We start from the raw sequence: 22,733 nt of genomic DNA on the forward strand, positions 1-22,733 counted from the left end.
AAATAAGCAACTTGGCCAAAACTGTGAATTTTATTCCAATCATTATGAGCTGGACCAGATTAACAGAGGAGTCTCATTCCAATTATATTGACCCATCCCGCCTGTCAGTCTTCCAGATGTGCCAGTGACCACAAAATTGCTCCGTAGGATTGATTATTGAGTATACGTTGTGAAGTTTGTATGTGGTTACTAAGTGGGATGCCAATGTGTCTCCTCCACAGCCCTATTGTCTCCAGAAAAGGCTACCTACACTTTCTGGAACCCCATACGAATGGGTGGGTGAAGCGCTATGTGGTTGTGAGACGCCCCTATGTCTACATCTACAACAATGACAAAGATTCTGTGGAGAGAGCAGTCCTCAATCTCTCATCAGCTCAGGTGGAGTACAGTGAAGACCAGCAGGCAATGCTAAAAGTAAGAACAAACTTTGTTAAAATAAGTGCCCCTGCAACAAATGCTTTGCCTTTTTAAGATTCTGAGTCAGTTTTCACACATATATTGACTCAAAAACAAGCCAAGGAAATTTTAGTTTTAATGTATTCGGTGAATTCTGGGTCCGCTTTTCATGGAGATGTTTTCAAGCTGCCATTTCTTCCCTGGAAGGTTATTTTTTTTTCACCTTCACCTTTCTTTTCTAGGAAATACAATGATATGGTTGCTTTTGGAATCACTGTAAATAGGACCTAGGTTTAAGGTAGTAAATCACCAGCCAAGATGATTCTTTAAGACTGTCAGATAAATATACTGCTAAACTGACAGCAATCATTTTAAGAGCCAGTTTGGCTTAGTGGTTACGGAATCAGGTTAGAAGGCAGGAGACTGTGAGTTCTAATCCCATGAAGGCCGATTGGGTGACCTTGGACCAGGCATTCTTTTAGTCCAACTCCCATCACAGGTTAGTTGTTGTGGGGAAAATAAGAGGAGATGTGTTGGATATGTTTGCTTCCTTATGTATAAAAACAATAAAGGCAAGATATATTTATAATAAATATATTAATAATTTGATGAATGGATTTGTGGGGGATGAGAACAAATAACCAAATTCATTCTGATTAATGTGGGTTGCAAGTCCCATATTAGCAAAAGGAACATGTGCATCAAATATTTCAAAACCAGGGCTGTTGCAATATGGATTGTTAAGACTGTATGTAAGCAAAATATGGGTCTGGGATCACATGGCTTGATTTCTGTAATTTGTAGTCATTATAGTTGCAGTCGCTATATACCGTAGTCATCCTGTTCTTCTCTTAATGAGTCTAACTAGCAACTTTTTATTTGGTTTAGACCCCTAACACTTTTGCTGTGTGCACTGAACATCGTGGAATTCTGCTGCAAGCAAGCAATGATAAGGACATGCATGATTGGCTGTATGCATTTAACCCTCTCCTGGCTGGATCAATAAGGTAACTGAATGCCTTAAAAGGCTCCTCTTCGGAATGGCTTTCCCAAGATGTCTTCCTTAAGATGTCTTGCACAGCTCCCATTGCTGGATAGCTGACTTAAAATTATGGAAGGAACCAATTGAAAAAGGCTCTTCTAGAAGGAAGAGTAAAGCATTTACACTACCATTACAGATGTGCAACCTCTGATTCAGTTGAGATTCCTCCACCTGGGTGGAAGTCTGAAACGTAATTCCCCTGTTTTTTCTCTCAAGCCTTTACATTTGTTCTATCTTGGCTTCTCCAACAGATCCAAATTGTCAAGACGAACAACAACCCAGGCAAGAATTTAACTTAAAAGAGCTGCTCACCTCAAAAAAACAGAAAAGTGAAATAATGGGTGCTGTTGGAAGATCCCCATCTGAAATTTGGATTTTTCCTGTCATTCATCTCCTCAGATGCCTGTGCCACAGAGTGATCCATCATGAGTTACAGCTTCATTGGGCAAACTCATTTCCCTTATGTAATTTTAAAAGGGTGATATTCCCTGGAATTCTTGCACATATGTGATCTTCCACTCTTCTCATTATTGGGTGGCTTATGACTACTAACAAAGCAAGAGCTTTTTTTCTTGTTTTTTTTAAATTCCTAAATCAGTTGTTCAATTTAAAGAGAGGAATTTGCAAGAGTGAAAATTAATGCTATTTAAAGAGATAAAAGTGATAGAATTACGTGCTGCTAATTCATAACTTACTGTTGACATTTTACAAATTACTTGATAGAGTAGTATGAGATTATATTTATAAAGTATTTATTTCTATTCACTGAAAATAATATGCATTCTGTTAATCATATGTTTTGGGGTCTCCCCAAACTTATGCATATTCCTGATGCTGGACTGCATTTTTGGTAAAGGAAGAGATACCCAAGGCAGCCAGGGTGGTGATGCAAAAGAATCCATCTCTGTTTTATGTGGCTATCTTTATTTTCTTTTCAAGCTTGCATTTGCTGTCTGCACATTCCTTTCCTCTATTTGTTTAATTAACAGCAGTCTCCCTCCTTACCCCCTCCTGTCCACCAATACAGAGTTTCTATTTTTTTTAAATGCTGTGATTGAAGGCAAAGGAACAGCAACAGAAAATAGAGGAAGCATGGGGGTTTTTTTCCTCTTTTTTTGGTAGAGTGGCTTACATTTTTCCTTGTTGGATAAAATGAAGCTATAAATACATACCAGAGTATAAGCAGTGACCCGCTGGATTGGACGGCTGGCCAATCTAGACCAGCAGCTTGTTCTCACAGTGGTTAACCAACTGCACAAGGAAGCCCACCAGTCTCCCAGCAGATGGCCTTCTGAGGCAGTCACCCTGCCATCAAGACTAATAGCCATCAATCCCCCACTGTTTCTGTGAAGTGGTCCAACCCTTTTTGTAGCCAGTCAAGCTGGAAGCCAGCACCGTATAATTTGCGAAGGAAAAGTTTAAGCAGGTCCTCCTCCCAAGTATTACTTTGCTCCCAGAAGTAGCTTCCCTATATTGCTTTTCATTAATTAAAAAAAGAGCCCATGAAGAGGGAAGTAAAGCAAGCCCTGACCTTCTGTGTTAATGAGGATGAACAGCTGGCACTCAACTTGTGCTGTTCCTAAAAAGAAAATGCCGGGAGAGGACTGCTTGACCCTTTCCCTGTTGCCAAATATGATTCATGGCACGGAAGAGTTTTTCTTTACCCTCCTGCCCTTTCACCGAATTAGGGCTGTAGTTCCCAGACTTCCCTGTCAACATGAGCATAGTAGTTCTACATGCATGGAAGATAACAGATGAGAGAAAGCTAGCAGGACCGGGAGAAGTCGGAATGCTTCTCCTTAGCAATGTCATAAGATAATATTCCATTATGGCATAATATAGCCGTTTGAAAGTGTATGGTTGCACTCTTTGAGAAGGTAGGATGATAGACAGTGCAATCTCTAGAGATGGTGTCTAGTCTTCCCACAGCAAAGAAATAACTATTTGCTGGTTGCACTTAAAACTGATCGTCTGAAAAAGAGTTTGTTGTTTTCTTTTCTGAGAAAAGTAGATTTAGAGAATACAGTGGGAATATAGTAAAGGTGAGAAGGATCTTTACACAGGAAAGGGTATGCCTTTATTTCTGTCACCATAGGAAGTGAAGCTGTTAAAAATCTCCTTCAAAATATACTTATCTCACTGCTTTTTTTCCCCTTTTTCGAGTGTTAAAGAGTTCCAAGTGGAATGGACCAATTGGAAAATGAAACTGACCAAAGCATAGACACTGAAAAATAAATTAATCCCTAGCACTAAAAGCACTAAAAGAAAAAGTGTTCTATCTCAGTTCTTGTCTTTGGTGTGTGTTTTTTTAAATAAAATGGGTATCTACGTAAGCCAACTTTTGGCAAGCCTCTGAAGATCCCTAGCTCTTCTAATATATGTTCCTAGGAATATGGCATATTTCACTAATAGTGAATCTTGATTTGCACAGCATGGATACACTTTGGTTTCACTGTCTCCCATTTTTTTTGTTGCATCCATTGGTCCTCTGTGTGATGCCCAGATGAAAGTCTGTTTAAGGATATACTGTTTGAATTTCACGCGCACGTGATGTGAGAGGTGTGAATATAAAGGCAAGAATCTCAGAATCCCTTCTGCGTAGATTCAGCGGATTGGCAAAAGTGTCCAGTTTCAGCAGGAATAATTCTACTAGACTAGAGAGAAATTCTAGAATCCTTAAATAATGCTGTAGTCTCTGGCTGGAAAATACTTGCTGGGTTCACAAACATTATCAAGCTTACACCGTTATGCGAATCCAGACGATGTGGATTGTTAGCAGTTTTATGATTTGGTGTGTTATATAGAATTATTAGTTAGCTGTGATTTATTCTGTAAACCATGACTTAATGGCGTTTGAACACAGCCACTATATAACTGTGAGATTTTCTACGTATTTCCTTCTGATTAGCTCTCTTAAGATAGCATTTCTTTCCTTCAAGAAATTCCCTTCTTATCTAAAGGACAAAGCCTAGTAGATCCAGTATCTTACTGATCTGGGGTCAAATTGAGAATTATGGACCCCTCCAGACATTGCTGAACTGCAGTACCAACTGCTGCCTGAAGCGTAATGATGAAAGATGTTGGAAGCTGTAGTTCAGCAAATCTATGAGGAATCCAGGTTTCCATCCTTTTACCTAACGTAAACACTTGTCTTTCTCTTTTAAGAATTATTCTTAGCACTAGTGCTTAATTCTGATCAGTCAAACATTAATTAGGTTGAGGCAACTGTTTGGGCAGAGTATGTCTTCAGAATGTGCTACCCTGATTTAAATGCACAAGAAAGGTATTTTTACTGCCCATTCAGTGAGAAGATTTAAGAGATTGTCAGGTGATTTATTTACTTTAATCTTTTACTCTTTGTGTTTGCAAAATAGCAAAGAATTATAATCGTGACTTTAAAAACAGCCTTGATAGGCAATTTTACTCATTTCAGCTTTCCAGCCTGAAGCTGCTTCCAGACGTGTTTACACTGAAATTGTATATGTCTTGTTCATTCCTATTTAATGAGGAATTAACACCACAAAGTCATCCTCCAGTAACCCTTGTGTTTTCTAGTGGTGTTCCTGCCTTTTTTTTTTAAACGGAAGAAAATCACACTTTAGGGAAAGGAATAAATAAGCGGCAATATCTATTTGAAGCTGTGCTGGCTGGGAAAACTATCTAAATTAGGACAGTTAGGAAAATTTGTCACTGATAGGAGAATGACATTTGGGAATGCCTTTCGTCTTTTGTGTTCCTTGCCATGAATTTCTCACTGCAAGGCCATTTCATGTTTTCTAGTGCAGTTCCTTTTCTCAAATGTTCTGTCATTTTAACACTTGTGATTCATTTGGTTGTTCTTAAAAAATACCCAAGGCAGATTAAGGCATATGTTTGATTTAAAACAATAGTTCCCAATATTTTCCTTTATATAGATACTACATTATCAGCAATGGTTTTGTGGAACACCACATAAGCCAGTGACTAGCATGGTAATGCTTGTGAGTATCAGAAGATATGACCCTTAAAGCATCCAGAAAACTTCAAAATTAAATGTTTTTCTTTTTTTAAAAAAAAAAAATAAATGGCTGAAATCATACCATGAAGTTTGGAGTAAATGTGCCAAAATTTGGTGATCTAGTTAACTTTTCGCTCTTATGTTTCAAGCACTTTCATTTTGGTGTTCATGCTCTGTATCACCTAATATTCCCTAAGCTACATTGGGAACCACTGATCTCTAAAGCAACTCTGCTCTTGGCTATTCCATTTGCAACAACTTCTCAAAGGAAGCTGAGATACTTGTTCCCTCTCTGAGGAAGTTTTATTAAAATCTACAACACAGAGATTAGCTATTTAATTAGAAGATTTGGCATACTTTGTTATATATTTAAATAGTTGCATTACATCATTTTTGTAGCAAATAATTGAAATTTTTAGAAATAATCCCGTAATCTGATCCTGAGATGATGGTGATGATTAGTTTTTCATTTAATAGTGATTCTTGGTCTCTTATTAATATCTGGCCTATCACCCACCAAACTAAATATTTAATTAGACCAAATAAAACCTAATTGGTAAACAGCAAATGAGTTCTGTTGAAATTTACTATATCTCTAGATGTTGGAAGCCAACTTGAGGAAAATATCTTAGTGCAACCTGCAAATGATTACTAGTTAGCTAGTTTCACAATGTCCAATGGGGCTTTCTCCTGGGTAAGTGTGCAGAAGACTGCAGGCTTAGAGATCTTAATACACTCCTTTCAATAAAGGAGAAAGTTAAAGAAGTTAGGAAAGTCTGTTCTTTTTGACCATATATTCTGTATCAAAACTTTTATAAATGGTACCCACTATGAATACAGTTTTGCACTATAGAGCTGATATTATTCCCACCCAGCACAGTTCATGAGATACAAAATCAAAAGGATTAGAATGATATCCTTATTATTGAGACAAAATCAGGTAACTGAAGTCTTTTAGTTCCTTATACAAATCTGAAATTGTCAGATATTTCATTATAATAACAATATGTTATGTCAGTATTCTTGCTTGTATATATTTAGCTCTTCAAATTAAGCAATAAATATGTACTATCAAGTGCACTGGAAAGAAAAAAGAAAAAATGCTTGAGTGGATTGTGGATAGATTAACGGTGGAACATGCCTTAGGTCAGCCAACCTGAAGAGCATGTACTTCCACGGTGGGATGGTTGGGTTAAAACTTGATCTCATGCTGTATTTCATGTTTTTTGGGCCAGCAAACCTATAAAGAACATGAGAGTTTTGAGTTAAGAGATCAAAGGTTTGACCCACAGCCCTTAGATCAGCAGAAATATTTTGATCAGAATGTAAAAATAAGGGATAGAAAGGAGTTGGTGAATTCCGATCTCAACAAATTGACTGTAACATATCATATATCAAGCAAGATGCAGTTTTCTGCTGGAGGGAATATCTTCAAGTGATTGTTATTTATAATAGGATAGTGAAGACCTAATTGCCAGCACATCATATTTCTTGGCCCCTGTATTACTAGGGGTCCTGTTTCATTTATTGCTGAAAAAAATCAACTTGGTAAGAAATGCTATTCAGACTTCAGCTGAAATAGAGGAATCTCTATTGATTTATTGTAATCCTTTTGACTTTGTTTGAATGTAAATTTTTAATATGTTTTTGCAAAGTGCCTAGTTCCAGTAACAACAAGGCCTTTGCTAAAAATAAAATTCTTATTCGCTTTCCCACCACTATGTTCATATTTTGGGAGTCTTATCAATAGGAAACCTCTTAACATGAAATGCAACAGGGTAAATTTTTAACTCTACTCTTTCTTATACTCCCACACCCTAGGTGGCAATCTCAAGAGGGAAGTTAGTTATTATAATATGATATAATAGAACAAAATTATGGTATTGTACTAACTCAGATATTTCCATAAAATATACACACTAGAAGTTGATGTTTATTTACTGAGTGGCAGTTTTCAGTTTCTTCAGCTGCACACACTAAGGGAGGCATTTATCCCATAAAGAAGTTCTTTCTATCACTTTCCAGTAGATTAATCCAGGATAATAGACTTGAATATTATCATAAAAGCAACAGAAATGAAAGGAAAATGATTAGCCAAGAATAACAAAAACACCATAAGGAAATTGCATACTTCTGGTAACCTGCGGCTATAACACAAGACATTTAACTGTTTAATATGCTATTACTGTCTCTTTCTCTGTCGTGTATTCAATTGCATATACAGTATGGAGGATTTCTAACATTCATAAGCTGAGATTCAGTATCAAGATTTTCTGTATAATAACAGAGGTTACTTATTTTAATTTTTCTTATTGTTTTGCCTGTGCTTCCATTATCTAGTTTGTCTACATGAGTTCTTCCTGTGATGCCATCTCCAAATGCTGGGAGACTATTTCTCTTGCTTTGTACAGTATATATGTGATTGCTGTGGGAACACCCTTTACCACTGTATAAATAACAATACTGAAGTAATGAGTCTAGTTTTCTTGATGTCTTAAATTATGAGTGTTGGAAATTAGGGTCTTAAACTGTTTGTGTACACTTCAGGCACTGTTCAGTTAAAGAAATAAATGTGGCATTTATGCAAATACTAGGCTGTGTTTTTGACTGTTTTTTTAATCAAAAGTTGCTATATTATAAAAATTATTTGAATGCCAGAGGTAACCAGAAATAAACATGTGTTGCAAAATAATCCCTTCAATTTATAAGGGACAACTTCATGAAATGATTAACACTGATGCAGTAAAGCATACTGTAGTTTGGACCAATATGCTGTCCAAAGCATGAATAGTCCAGATTGTGGCTACATCTCTTCCAATTGACCTAATAATTTATTCAATTACAAAATAATAGATTATGCCTCCACATATCATCTGAATTTGGTCTGATAAGTTAATTCTTCATTTCCAATCCTCACTTCTAGTGGCAAAAGAAGAGGCAAAGATCCATACCTGCAGCAGCATTTCTGCAGGTTCTTTTTCCTTTTTCATCTGCAGCCATGCATGCTTTTTTCCCCTGCCATATAATAGGATTGAGGAAACGTTAGCTTTCCCTAACTGAGCTAACTAGGTGCACTATACACAGGAAAGTGCTGGATAGCTGGATAGCCAGTATTGGCAAAAATGATTTTGGTATCAATTTGGTAGAGGCACAATCAGCAAACTATTTCCTACTACAGATGTCATGGAACTTTGTAATTAAGTGAAACTTAGCACATTGTACAAAATTTCCCACTGGCCTCATCTCCGAAACTAAGACAGTGGGGATATCAATACTCTATGCTGTTATGGAAATACAAGAAGGTCATTTTATCTTACAATCAGACCAGCTGTGCAATTTTCTTGCCTTCTAATTTTCAAAAGTAATGAGAATAATCCTTTACATTTAATATTTTAATGTATTATAAAATATTTTTTATTTCAAAAACAATAAGCTCTGAAATATATCATAGTACAAAGAAAATTAGGAAGCAATGAATAAACTGAAATTGTTCACCAAGCTAGTATTTGTGTTACAAATATGGTTGCATCATTTGTTAAAAAATTTAGCAATGATTGTTAGATTAGGGGAGAGAAGCTTTTATATGATACTTAAAAAATACAACCAAGCGCACATTTGCCAAGAGTGTTTAGGGGAATCTAATAAAAGGGCCCTGACAGCGGCTAATTTTGATATATTAACCCAGTTTCCTTTAGCCCTGAATTATTTTTTCTACTTGAAACTAAACATTGCTAAACTAAACTTGAACTTAACTAAACTAAACTTGAAACTAAACATTAAGAAAACCAAGATCATGGCACCCAGCCCTCTCAATTCCTGGCAAATAGATGGGGAAGAAACAGAGGTAGTGACAGATTTTATTTTCCTGGGCTCCAAGATCACCACAGATGGGGACTGCAGCCAAGAAATTAAAAGACACTCCTGGGGAGGAAAGCCATGGCAAATCTAGACAGCACACTAAAAAGCAGAGACATCACCCTGCCAACAAAAGTGCGTATAGTCAAAGCTATGGTCTTCCCAGTTGCAATGTATGGCTGTGAAAGTTGGACCATAAGAAAGGCTGAGAGCCAAAGAATTGAAGCCTTTAAACTATGCTGCTGGAGAAGACTCCTGCGAGTCCCTTGGACTGCATGGCGATCAAACCGGTCAGTCCTAGAGATCAACCCTGACTGCTCTTTAGAAGGCCAGATCCTGAACTTGAAACTCAAATGCTTTGGCCACCTAATGAGAAGGAGGGACTCACTGGAGAAGAGCCTAATGCTGCGAAAGGTTGAGGGCAATAGAAGAAGGGGAGGACAGAGAATGAGGTGGCTGGATGGAGTCACTGAAGCAGTAGGTGTGAGCTTAAATGGACTCCAGAAGATGGTAGAGGATAGGAAGGCCTGGAGGAATGTTGTCCATGGGGTCGCGATGGGTCGGACACAACTTCGCAACTAACAACAACATTTTTTCCTACTTCACATGCCATTTGTCATCAAATTCATGCACTGTATAATTGTAAAAGCCTTATTGTGAACAAAGATCTACTAAGGCACCCTGCTGCAGACTGGAAGTAATCTATAATTTCCATAAATTTCTACTAACCTTTTTCTAAGAGTTCCTCCTCATATCATAGTAGCAAAAATCTGTATGTAACGTAATTAAAATGCTGAAATAGAAATGCAGCCCTCACATTACAGTAACAGTGTTACTCAAATTATGTCTAAGTAAAAACTTTTTTTAAAAAAAAAAATCTTAGCAAACGGTTTTCAGCGGTGGTCTTTTCTTCTTTTTCTTTCAACTTGCTGTCAACCGCCCATACTTCACTACCGTCACTTTTTTTAAAAAAAAAAATTATGGTCATCGCATCTCGGCTGCAAAAATCTGAAAAAAGTCCGAAACTACTTTTAGGATTTTTACAGTCCAGCGAGGAGTCCTGAGTGCTACTCCTCCCGCCCCCCCCCGCCCCCTCACGACCCCCCCAGGAAGCACGGGGTACTCGGGCAGCGACTGTGGCACTTCCGCCCTCGAGTTTTTAATCTACGAACGATAAGGATATCTAGATGTAATCTAATCGCTCTCCTTGACGCACGAGACGATCCACCTTCGGAGCCACCGCCACCACAATCAGTGGACGGCAAAGGCCAGAAGCTGCGGCGCCTCCCCAAGCGGAAGAAGGCCGAGCTCCGGCGGGAACTAAATAAACCGAAGGGATTCCCCGACCCAGGTTTTCTTCCAGGGCTTTGCCCTGGAACAGGGGTAGGCAACCTCGGCTCTTTTATGACTCGTGGACTTCAACTCCCAGAATTCCTGAGCCAGCTATGCTGGCTCAGGAATTCTGGGAGTTGAAGTCCACGAGTCATAAAAGAGCCGAGGTTGCCTACCCCTGCCCTGGAAGGAGATCGCTGAGGACCCGCCCCGGAAGTAACGAGAACGGCCCCGCCATCCTTTGTTGGGGGCCGCAGAGATAAGACCTCAAGAGGCGGAAAACAATTCAAAAAAGTCTTCGGAAAACGGGCCCTTCCCAGCGGTTAAAGGCTGGTGTTAACCTCGCCCATCTGTACGGCAAGACAGCCGCGGCCACGCCCCTTCTGGCCTGGCCATCAGGGCGGCGCTTGCGTCCTCCTGAGCCAATGATTGACAGCTAGGCCGGCCTTTGCGGGAGGAGGAGGAGGAGGGCCGGCCGGCGCGGCGGCGGCAGCAGCAGCCTCTTTAGGGCTGGATGGATCTGTTCGGGGACCTTCCGGAGCCGACTCCTCCGGCAGTGGCGGCAGTCGGTGAGTGGCGGGTCCCTTTGGGAGGAGGAGTGGACCTGAGCCTGCAGGGAACAGGCGAGCTGGGCCAGCTTTTCTCTCTCTCTCTCCCAGCAGCAGCCTTAGGTTTGTTTGTCTTAGGCTGCCGCGTGTGTGTCTGCACTGAAGAGGCCTTCCCACGATCTCGCCCCCTTCCCGAGGAAGTAGGAAAAGGGTCCGGGACCCCGGGAGGCTTGTGACGTTTTGCGTACGGAATTGTAATGCTTAGAACAGGGGTCGGCAACCTCGGCTCTTTTATGACTCGTGGACTTCAACTCCCAGAATTCCTGAGCCAGCATAGCTGGCTCAGGAATTCTGGGAGTTGAAGTCCACGAGTCATAAAAGAGCCGAGGTTGCCGACCCCTGGCTTAGAATTAAGCCCGCTCTGCCAAGCACGATTCAACGCGCATGCGCCCGTGACCCCACAGGGAAATACACGCGTCTCTTATTGACACTCGGGGGTGACCTCTGGCGGTCACAGGTAATACACGAGTATTATCCGGACCCTGAGGAACTAACTCTTGATTCCCAGCAGGTTATAGCTGGAAGGGGGAAGCAGTTAGTTGATGATAGGATTGCTCTTGCCCTAATAATTTTAAACTTGTAAAAAGGAATGTGTAAAAAAAACTGGACGCCCATTAAATGACGACAAAGAGGTGCCGAAAACGATTAACTGTTTGGTGTCACCTGTCGGGTCTTTCAATCATTTTTTTTTTTTTTTGCAGCCCTGTTTGGCAGCACTAGTCATATTTTTGAATGCTGTGTGTTAATAGATTACTCTGTGTTTGGTTTGGTTTTGTTTAGAGAAAGAGGGACAGAAAGAAACTTTGCTTTTTGATGATCTTCCTCCAATCAGCAACAGTGATTTGGGTATGATTGTTGTCTGTGTCTTGTGTTATTCTGAATTCTCTTGATTTCTCTCAGCTAATTGGATCCTTGTGCAAAGTTCCCCTAGATCAGACATGTCAAACACAAGGCCCGGGGGCCAGATCCGGCCCGTGAAGTGGTTTTATGCGGACCGCGAAGCCATCCTGGAAACAGTGAAAGAACGGCCCCCACTGCCTTGGCCCTGGCCCAGAGACCCTCCTTCTGCCAGAGACCCTCAGATCTGTCCCACTCCTACCCAGGCCCCCATAGGCACCCTTGATGCCAATGATGTAGAGCTGGCCACGCCCACCCAGCAGGCCACACCCACCCTGGCCATACCCACCCGGCCCCCTGAGGGCAACCACAATGCTGATGCGGCCCTCAATGAAATTGAGTTTGACACCCCTGCCCTAGAGGATGTGGGAATTCAGTAGATTTATCTGGCCTGAATGACCAGGAATTTGCAGACTTGTTCCCCTGGCTGCTAGTAAAAATACAGCAATGGCTCTGTAAGGTTTTTCTGTTGGCTAGTTCCAACTTTTTCACTTGCTTTACTCTGTATGGACTTCTTGTTTGCAACATCTTGGTGCAAAGAGGCATTTGACCCAGTCCTTTTTACTTTTTACATTTCTACAAGCTTAAGTTTGCTGTCCTTAAGCAAGACTCCATTCTATTATGCATTTACATTTGACTAAGATTATTTTCCAGCAATGGAACTATAAATAATAGAAAGGCTTGTAATAGAAAAGCAAAAGCTGAATCTTAGGTTTTGTGTTCTCCATTCTTTTGTTTGATTCTGTCTTTGTGCCATAATTGAACAACTAGCATTGTACAGAAATACTAATCGTAACTACGCCATAGTTATTTATCTCTGAAGTTTTTTCCTGAAAGGGAACATTTTTAGATGGATATATAAATAGGTATACAATTTTTAAAAATACATATTTTTGTGGGAGAGCCATTAGTTATTGGAGTAACACATATTTTGCAAGAAGATCCCAGTTTCATTTCCTGTGGTGACTGGTACAGATTCAGCCTAGAGAGCTCCTTCTATTATTACCAATACTGCTTGACATATCAGTTTTCTTTTGAAGCACAACATTTCTAAACATGTGGCCAATTTTTAATTAATTTTTAAAAAAATGTTACTATAACTTAAATTAGCAATTCACATGTTACTTTTATTGATCAATGAAATAAATTTCTGTCTACCTCTAGTTATGCCTCTTTTTATAAGCTATATTTTAACTTGAATAATGAACACAATCTTTTCCATGTCTATTTAAAAGCTATTTCTGTAAGGCCTACTTCTAAGTAAGTAAAGGATTGTAGTCCTAGTGTTTTCCCCCTCATTTTTATGAATTGGATTTAGTGCCATATGTGAAATGGATAAAATTTTAAGTAGCTCTTTAGCTTGGCAGAGTTTTTTGTAGATGAAACTGATCAAAAGTATACTTACTGTGGGATCTGACTAGGGATGTATATTTCCTTGTTTGGTTGGATTTTTTTCTAGGAGCAGGAGGTTCTTTGCTATTTGATGACCTCCCACCTGCCAGTAGTGGCAACTCAGGTGAGCCATGACTAGATTTATTTTGCTATTTATTACACTACTCTTAATAGAGTTATATTTAAGTGTTACTTGTTTAAGTACCTGTGATTCATAGCAAATGCACATGGGTAATGTGTCTAAAATGATATTAGAAGAAAGAGTAAAATGTCTCCTGTCATTTTTCTTTTTTTTCAGATTAGAGAATATCTATGCTGTTCATGTTTTTGTTATGATACTAATCAGGTGCTTGAATAGAGTGAGATTACTACTCTGCTGTTGCTGAGGCCACAAATACCTACACAAATTTACCTGATATCAATATTTGTGGAGAAGTAGCAGTCAGGAAATGGGTTCAGCATGTTCCCTGATGCATTTTGTCCAAATTCATCTTCTAAAGCAGCTGTTTTTATTTTACTGACCTGCATTTCCATGCAGCGTACAGTTAGGTCTGTTTACTTCAGTTTTAAATTTCAAAATGTGTGACAGCCTGGGTTTTCGATTTCAAAATATTAAAGCCAATCTAAGCTAAAGGGGAAAAAACCCAAGCATAAATAGGAGACAGAATAATGGTAGTCCAGAATGTGGCACCATATGCCATTTGGGGCACGTCACAGTATGCCCATAGAACACTGCTGCTATTTGAGTTGAACTGGCTCCCAGTAGGCTTTCCAAGTGGAGTTTGAGATGCTGGCTTCCACTTTTAAAGCCTTTCATGGCATAGGGGCCAGGTTTCCTCCAGGCCCTCTTAGTCTTTTGGAAAACTTGATGTGTTTTTCCCCTCTGGCTCTCAGTTTTTAGTGGAGCCCAGTTAACGTATTTGATGTGTGCTGTGAATCAGTTTGCAAGACATCTCATTGTCTCAATTATATGTAGCCTTGTGGCTTTTACATGGTGTTGTTTTGTGAACTGATTTTATTAGTTGCCCAGAATTCTTGGACTAGGATGGGTGGCCATATAAAGTCTATAAATAAATTACAAAATTTTATTTTTCATCTTCTCATCCCACAGAGCAAGTTTCTCTTCCTGTGAGATACGGGAAGGGAGAAAAGAGGAAGTCCATTGAAGGAGAGAAGAATGGGAGTGAAGAACTTGTGGAAAAGAAAGTTTGTAAAGGTTTTCAGACACTCTGAAGCCAAATATTTTGTTCTATTCTAGTGCTGCTCTAAATAATAAAAAAGTGAAATTGTTTTCCTAAGACGGTGTTGCTTTTAGCCACTCATAGGAATGGGAGGAGTTGCTGTACATGGATGAAATCCTTCCTGAGTATCTCTACCTTAGAGGAATTTGTGTTTCTCCCTCCTTAAGGGTACCAGTGCAAATTATAATTGTAATCATGCTGCTGTCATACATTCTGGCTGTGTTTGTTCACAGAACTAAGGACAGTCAGCTTTAAATATTTACCTTTTTTTCTCATAGATGCCACTTTTAGAGTTCTTATGTTTAAAAAATTAAGCATACAGATTGCTTTTTAACCTTTGCAAAAACAATATAATGCATAATTAAGACTGGTCATCTAATGTGATTAGTGCAAATTTGAAGGCTGTCCCAAATTTTTCAGTACACCACATATACTTGTGTGTTGCCAAATTTTATTATTTGGCGCAACATGACTTAATTTCTCCTGTATTGGGTGCATTGTAGTGCCATCCTGCCTAAGACATAGTGTCACGTCATAGTTTTAACCATGGCTTGCTATCTAAATTGTTTTCTTGATACATGATTTATTAGCTACAGTGAATAGGTCCAAACATCAAACTCGAACCAAAATATTAGATATGGTTTATGCAGTGTGAGAAGCCTGTCCTTATTTATCCTCTTAGTAATGTAGGGAGCATCATAGCTAAGTTGTCCCAGGTTGGATATAGAAACCCAAACGTGGTTTCAGAATTTTTCACCTGAATTATAATGTGATGGCAGTTGGATAAGGTTTTCTTAGACTCATCTGCATATGCACATTTTCAGCCAGAGGTATCATACAGGGCCTATTTACATTTTTGGTATGGATTATAATGAACAGGTTGTTAGAATTCTGATCTTTAATTTTGCTAGGTAACTGTAGTGCTTTTACACAGAAAACTTGCTGAGGGATTAAATATGGGTGTATCTTTGCTCTGTTTTTCTTTAGATTCTGCAGATATTCTTGTTCTGAAGGGTTATGTAGCAGAGAGGAAAGGTGAGAGAGAAGAAATGCAAGATGCCCATGTTATTTTGAATGACATCACGGAAGAGTGCAGTCCTTCGTCCTCTCAAATGTGAGTCATATAGTCATATTATTATTGGATTTCTGTGTTTTCCGCCTGCTTACCAGGATGGGTTTTGAGTTTTTAGCTTATTCCAGACTAGCATTTCTGTTTAATTATTTACATTTTTAGCATGATCTTCTGCTTTTATTTTTCATATTAACCAAGAAAGAAAAGATTCTTCCCACATGGAACATAAAGTTAAACTTGTGTATAAAGTAATTTGACATCACCATCTGCATGCATATGCAAGGCATTGATTATAGTAATGCAATATTATTTAATCAGCACTTATATCTAATTATGGCATAAGTAAAACAAATATAATGCAGCATGAACTAATATCAGCAAGAATCAATAATAAAATTTCTAAATACAGCCATTATTTAAATCTTTGTTTGATAAGATAAATCATAAGAAACCAATAGGAGAAGATACTAGGAAAGATGAGAAACGAGACAGTGCTGTGGGAATTAAGTGTTCAGGAGAGTGATGGCATGGGGGGAAAAGCTATCTTTGTGTCTGATTGTTTTGGCATGCAATGCTCTTTAGCAACAACCTGAGGGGAGAAGTTGAAAGGTCCAGGATATGAGGTGCCTCTAGATATTTTCTCAGCCCTCTTTCTAGTTTGTGCAGTATACAGATCCTCAATGGAAGGCAGGCTGTTTGCGATTGTTTTTTCTGCAGTCCTAACTATCTATTGACACAAAGAAATCTTCCCATATAAAGGTCCTGAGAAAACAGATATTTAAGAGTTTCTTCAAACTTCAAGAGGTCAGACTCCAAACTACTGATCAAAAGGAGTGTCTGTGTACTTAGATTGAAGACAAGGAAAAAAATTCGTAGAAGTGAAGTGTAGAATTTTTTGTAAAGGTACTGGAATCTTTTCATAGCTGAACTCTTAAGGCAAGGGTCCCCAACTTCTGTGGATCGGTACTGGTCCACGCAAACCAGTGAAGCCCCATCTGCGGGATGCAAGCAGCATGCAAATCTACACCCCCTCCAGTCCGTGGAAAAAACTCTCTTCAAGGAACCGGTCCCTGGTGCCCAAAAGGTTGGGGACCTCTGTCTTAAGGGAAGTTTTGAAATTGGAAAATTTAAAACAGATCATTTTTGCTTTGCTGAGGCTAGGAAACATTCCTGTGTGTAGATTGCAGGAAAGATTATTTTTTTTCTGGATCCCATGTTACATTTTCTGCAGTTTCATTGATAAATACAAATTCAGTGTCATAGCCAACTTCAGAGTGAGAACAGTCTGTATCTGTATTTTTTTATAGAACTCGTGTCTCATATTTTGCTGTTTTTGATGGCCATGGAGGAGTGAGAGCTTCAACATACGCTGCACAGAATCTGCATCAAAACCTAATAAGAAAATTTCCTAAAGGTCAGCAAAATATGGTAGTATTCTTTGAGTTCTACTTCTGTTGAGAGCCACATACTGACTTGGATCTGTTGATAGGATATACTTACATACTATCCTTGGAAAGATATACACTGATTTAAGAGTGTGTGGTAATTAAACCGTATCAAGCAGTTATCTGAAGGATAACCTGGGTAAAACTGAAATTAAATCATTGATGTGTAGACTTTCTTAATCCCACAGTCATGCAGGATTAAGCAAAATAATTTTCCTTTTCACTGTGAATGCTGAATGTTCTGTTTTCTCTGGAAGCTGCAAAGAATGGCTGGGGTGTCATAATTCTGGAGTGGGAGGTGCCAATTCTTTCTAATATTTTCTCCACTAACCCCCAGATTAGGTGTCTAATTGTTCCCTTTGGATCTATAAAACAGGAGAGGTACCCAGTGTGGAGAAAGCAATAAGGAGATGCATTTTGGATACTTTCAAACACACAGATGAGGAATTCCTCAAACAGGCTTCCAGCCAGTAAGTATATATTTATCCAGGATATAATATGTCAAGGTATTTGAAGTTGAATCTCTGTAGAAAGTTGGAGGGGATGCAGCTTTGAATGTTTTTCTTCTATCAAGCAGTTCCTGCATATGGAAAGGTAGCCATATGAGAAGAATTTATTTTTATTTTTATTTTAATTCCATTTATATCCCGCCCTTCTCCGAAGACTCAGGGCGGCTTACAAGCTTAGCAGTAGCCTTCATTCTATGTATATGCCTGCTTATTAGGGCTTTCACACACACACCCCAAGCGGCATTATTACAAAGTCAGCTTAATTGCCCCCAACAATCTGTTGCCTGATAGGAGAGGAAGATATTCCAACATATATTCTGGAATGTTGCACTTGAAAATACCAGCAAGGCTATATTATATGTGTGGGGTTTCATAAGGCCTAAGTTTTCCATCTTTGTAATGGGCTACTTGGTATCTTAAGTAGTGTAAGAATCACTTTGAGTAATTGGATTCATCTTTGTTTTGCCCCCAATTTCGGAAACCTGCAGGAAACCTGCTTGGAAAGACGGTTCCACGGCAACCTGTGTGCTGGTGATTGATAATACTCTGTACATTTCCAATCTTGGCGACAGTAGAGTAAGTCACACTGAAAATTGTAGATCCAGACTATATGTGTTTTATAGTATTAAGGGTAATTGTTTTTCTTCAGTGATAATACACAACTAGTTCAGTAAATGTTTTACAGTTTCTTTACTAAGGGACCAGGAGATCGACACAGACTCTTCTTATAACAAGCACCTTGTAGTAGCTGGGTGATTTTGGAGAGGAGTGTTCTTAGTGTCCTCTCTGTTGGATGATGGTCTCTCTCTCTCTTTTTTAAAATTTTTTCTTGAATATGGGTGTAGGTAAGCACTGGTGCCTTTTGCTACCTAGGTAGAATGTTTGATATTTCATGCTGGCAACCTTTCAGCACCCAGCACCATTACATGAAGTCAAGAGATTCCCAGATTTCTCAAAATGTTCAGAATGTTGGCAATCTTACCCTGAGTTCACAACATCTCAACCTTATTGTTTGTTGGAGGAGGGGTTTGGTTATTTTGCGTAAAATAAAATGTTCTAGCTTCATTTGAGGGGGTTGGTAGTACTGCTTTGAGGACAATGGGGCCTTTGTTCCCCAGATATCATTTGTTAAGGACTACAGTACAATGTGCTGCTTAGATCCTGCTAGCGGAGACTTTATGCTTATAGCCCTTGCACTTGCTTACAAGAGTTATTTTGTCAATACAGGCAATTCTTTGCCGTTACAATGAAGAGACTCAGAAGTACACAGCTTTGAGTCTTAGTAAAGAACATAATCCAACTCAGTATGATGAGCGGATGAGGATACAAAAGGCTGGAGGCAATGTCAGGTAACAAGAAGCAATAGTGGGAAATGATGGGAAGGAATTTCAGAGTTGCCAAAATTGCAGTAACTTCTTGGGGAAATTATGTGGTACAGAGCTTAAATTGTTAGTGTTGCAAATTGAGGTTGAAAGCCTGATGGATCTCACTGGCTGATGAGGCCTCAGAAAAAAAAGATTGGAAATGTAATAAATGTTGGTTACTTAATAATGGGTATTATATATACATACATGCACGAAATTATATAAATTGTGATATGGCAACTATGTTTTAATTGGTATTTAACATAACATCGAGGTTCTAACGTTTCATTAACAAAAATGAAAAACAGATTTTCCCAGCTTGACCCCCATCACATGTACTGGATTGCCAATCCTAGCTGTTTTAGACCATGCTGTTACTGATGTCATTATATGATAAAGAGTAATAATGTCATGTAATACAGAGTACTTCCAGATAATTGTTTAGAGAAACTAATGACTGAGTATTGATTTCTGTTTTAAATGTAAAGAAAATACTTGTGTGTTGCTTTTAGTAACATCCTAAAATTAGGAATTGTATCGGCCACTGGTGAACTCTGTGGACAAATCGAAAGATTCTGGATTTTCCTTTCTTTGGCCAGCTGAGTCTCTAGATAGTCTTGGCCTACAACTGCCCTCACTCTGGATTAGTGACTATGTTTGGTAGAGATTATGAGTGTTGTAAACCAGAGTTTCTGTGGATCTACAGTTCAGAATTACAATCCATATTTTAAGGACTTAATTTAGTGACGTAATTATAAATCCAGCACCCTTCTTTCTCTGTTTAGGGAAGGACGTGTTCTAGGTGTCCTGGAGGTCTCCCGCTCCATTGGGGATGGACAATACAAGCGATTTGGGGTTATCTCTGTGCCAGATGTCAAACGGTGTCAACTTACACACAATGACAGGTAAAACTGAAACACTACCCAGGTAAGGAAATATATATGGTGACTCTTCATAAGTGGCTTCAAAAGTATAAGTACATGCATTTTTTTTTCTTTTTTGTATTTGGGTCCATCTTACTGTCAGTTACTTTTGCAGATTTATCCTATTGGCCTGTGATGGTCTCTTTAAAGTCTTTTCACCAGAAGAAGCTGTGAACTTCATCATGTGTTGTTTGGAGGTGAGAGGAGGAAGGTTGAGTTGAGAAATCAAGAAGAGGATGGTGACAAAGAAATTACATGTCATTTATTTCAATTGGGCTTTTTTCTCTTTTCCACTTACTTTTTTGTCACTTCCATCACTGAACTTTTCGTTACAGTTTGCTAAAGGATTATAAAGCATTATTGCAAACAATGTCTGAGAGGCAATGCAGCTCTTTTATTCTTTTCTGCTTGCTACCATGCAGGCTGTATCCTTGCATTCAACTTCAGAACAAACTTTGATTATTCCATTAAGTGACATGATTATTGCCCAAGTGTTGCTTTCTCTATCAGGTTGGGATTCTTAGATAACCAGTTTATTTTGCCACAGCAACACAGTCCTGTATTAAACAGGACTGCTGAGTGAAGACTGCAGAGTGGGTGATTTTGCTTCCTGTTTAAAAGCAGAAAAGGTATACAGGAGTATTATCTGAGGTTATTTTTCTGGGAAAATAAAGAGGCTAATATATGTAATATTTTATGGACTACAATCCATTCTGATGTATGTAATATCAGAGTCGAGGCAAGATACTGCTTTGTTACCTTTTGGGGTTTATTTCTTCACATGAGGTTATTTCTCTTTTTTTTTTTTTTTAAAAAAAGACTATTCTGTTGAGAATATGCAAATAACTATGTTCAAGTCTAAGTTATTACCTCTAGACCAGACATTTCAAACACAGGGCCTGGGGGCCGGATCCGGCCTGCAAAGTGGTTTCATGTGGCCCGCGAAGTCATCCTGAAAACAGTGAGGGAACGGCCCTGGCTGCCTTGGCCCTGGCCCAGAGACCCTCAGATCTGTCCCACTCCTGCCCAGGCCCCCATAGGCACCCTTGATGCGAACGATGTAGAGCTGGCCATGCTCACCCAGTAGGTCATACGCACTCTGGCCACGCCCACCCAGTAGGCCATGCCCATCCAGTAGGCCACACCCACCCGGCCCCCTGAGGGCAACCACAATGCTGATGCGGCCCTCAATGAAATTGAGTTTGACACCCCTGCTCTAGACCAAGAGGTATGATGAAGATTCAAGATGTCACATGAGACATGACTATATAAAATTATCTCATTGGAGTGAAAGGAAATTACCCTGACTTGTGTGATCTACTTCTCAGCAGGATAAAACTGTTCCAACAAGAGATGCCAAATCTGCCACTGATGCAAAGTATGAAGCAGCATGTAACAGGCTGGCCAGCAAAGCAGTGCAGCGAGGATCAGCAGATAATGTCACTGTGGTGGTGGTCCGGATTGAACAATGATGGGACGAATGTGTGCAAGGAAGATCCATAACAGCATGCAGCAAATTTAATAGAACACAATAGTGTGTTTGTGAAATGTGCGCGTGTGTAGAATTTTATGGATTTCTCCCCATATGCTTATTTGTAAATAAAGGGTTTTTTATAAGCATTCAGGTCAGTTCATTGTTTCATAAATTATAAGTAATTGAGTCTTCTGTTTTCCTCCTTGAATGGGCCACATGCAGTAATCTAACAAAACTTCCTGCAGATAGTCGTATTGTTTGCTGTCTTACAAGATGCTTCAGGTTCCAGTATCCTAGTTTTAAAAAGACATCCACAAAGGGCACTGATATATTTAATTGGCAACTTGTTATAACTGAGCATGGGTTATAATCCCTTCTTGGCTGTTTTGTGAATATATTCTGGAGACAGGAACATTTTTTGTGGTTGCCATGCAGAGAGGATTATACTCCTCATTCTGTTGAATAGGGTAAAACTAACAAATCCAGCAAATGAGATTTTCCAGTTTCCTTGGTAAATTAGTTTTGTATCCAGTGGAAAAAAATGAGTAAGGATTTTTGTGATAATTTTGAAGAATGCCAATTTTAATAATGCCTGACCATAAATACTGTAATAATTAATTTTAATATATATATGTGGTCATCTGAACATTCGATTCAGGCTGCATGGATACTACCCCAAGTAGTATTTTTTTATAGCTGTATGCAAAATAAACTAAATTTCCAGTGAACCTGAGCAAGAAGGTGTGGTTAGATTAGATTTTAAATGGATGGAGTAGTGCAATATGGCATTGTTAAGATTCTTTAGGCTGAAGTCTTGGGAGAAAGTATAAAAAAATAAGTTTATCTTATGAATAGGATTGGGCTGTCATTGAGATTATCATATTTACAGTGACTTAAATCAGTGGGACTTTTCTGTCTGAATTTAAGTTGAGAAATAGAATGGGTGAGCATTGACACGCCAGTGTAGCTTGAGAAAACTAGCTAACATTGAATTATAGTTTATTTTCAGTTATACAAATTGTGGTTTGCACATAAACGTTCAGGAAAAAATTTAAGATAATTCATATGTGAGGACAACCTTTATAAGAGCACTGTTCTCTTTGTGAAATAGCATTCTCAGAGATGCATAAAAGATGTCAGCTTTAGATGTGCTTTCTAAGTACCATTATTCTGATGATTTAATTAA

General features: G+C 38.9%; 2 protein-coding genes and 1 long non-coding RNA gene across 21 annotated transcripts in view; 2 read left to right on the forward strand and 1 right to left on the reverse strand.

The window, feature by feature from the left end:
* The window catches only part of KIF1A (kinesin family member 1A), a gene marked incomplete at its 5' end in the record, with an annotated part of 86,380 nt that extends 84,590 nt beyond the window's left edge, over positions 1–1,790 (forward strand). For 17 of the 18 annotated variants that reach the window (XM_083363485.1, XM_083363499.1, XM_083363500.1 and 14 more), the window contains 3 exons: positions 222–414; positions 1,285–1,403; positions 1,690–1,790. In XM_083363485.1, coding sequence (XP_083219611.1) covers positions 222–414; positions 1,285–1,403; positions 1,690–1,732 — 355 coding nt within the window. In that variant the 3' untranslated portion in view covers positions 1,733–1,790. The remainder of the gene's footprint in view (positions 1–221; positions 415–1,284; positions 1,404–1,689) is intronic. The other variant, XM_083363494.1, reaches the window with a different exon arrangement.
* LOC310641434 lies at positions 30–10,634 on the reverse strand. Its single transcript, XR_014492731.1, has 3 exons — positions 10,020–10,634; positions 7,356–7,482; positions 30–408 (listed from the first exon to the last, which is right to left on the reverse strand). It is a non-coding gene; the product is annotated as an uncharacterized lncRNA (long non-coding RNA).
* Positions 10,635–10,862: 228 nt separating this feature from the next.
* On the forward strand, positions 10,863–21,693 carry ILKAP (ILK associated serine/threonine phosphatase). Of its 2 annotated transcripts, none has more exons than XM_083363196.1 (12): positions 10,863–11,191; positions 12,011–12,076; positions 13,587–13,643; positions 14,631–14,735; positions 15,748–15,874; positions 17,140–17,246; positions 17,654–17,747; positions 18,275–18,362; positions 19,014–19,135; positions 19,936–20,055; positions 20,189–20,270; positions 21,402–21,693. In XM_083363196.1, exons 1-12 carry the CDS (start codon positions 11,137–11,139, stop codon positions 21,543–21,545), a joined length of 1,167 nt encoding a protein of 388 aa, XP_083219322.1. In that variant the 5' UTR covers positions 10,863–11,136; the 3' UTR covers positions 21,546–21,693. The 2 variants fall into 2 exon arrangements, with proteins under 2 accessions (XP_083219322.1, XP_083219323.1); XM_083363197.1 differs by having other exon boundaries at positions 21,405–21,693.
* The last annotated feature ends 1,040 nt before the right edge of the window (positions 21,694–22,733 follow it).

Source organism: Vipera ursinii (assembly GCF_947247035.1).
Source record: "Vipera ursinii genome assembly, chromosome: 5".
Lineage (NCBI taxonomy): Eukaryota > Metazoa > Chordata > Lepidosauria > Squamata > Viperidae > Vipera > Vipera ursinii.

What these genes read in the sequence shown, in the direction of transcription:
- ILKAP (XM_083363196.1), top strand. Translation starts at nt 11,137, where the DNA reads ATGGATCTGTTCGGGGACCTTCCGGAGCCGACTCCTCCGGCAGTGGCG. An exon ending in AATCAGCAACAGTGATTTGG is followed by an intron (nt 12,077 to 13,586) that starts GTATGATTGTTG and finishes ATTTTTTTCTAG; the next exon opens with GAGCAGGAGGTTCTTTGCTA. An exon ending in TGCCAGTAGTGGCAACTCAG is followed by an intron (nt 13,644 to 14,630) that starts GTGAGCCATGAC and finishes CTCATCCCACAG; the next exon opens with AGCAAGTTTCTCTTCCTGTG.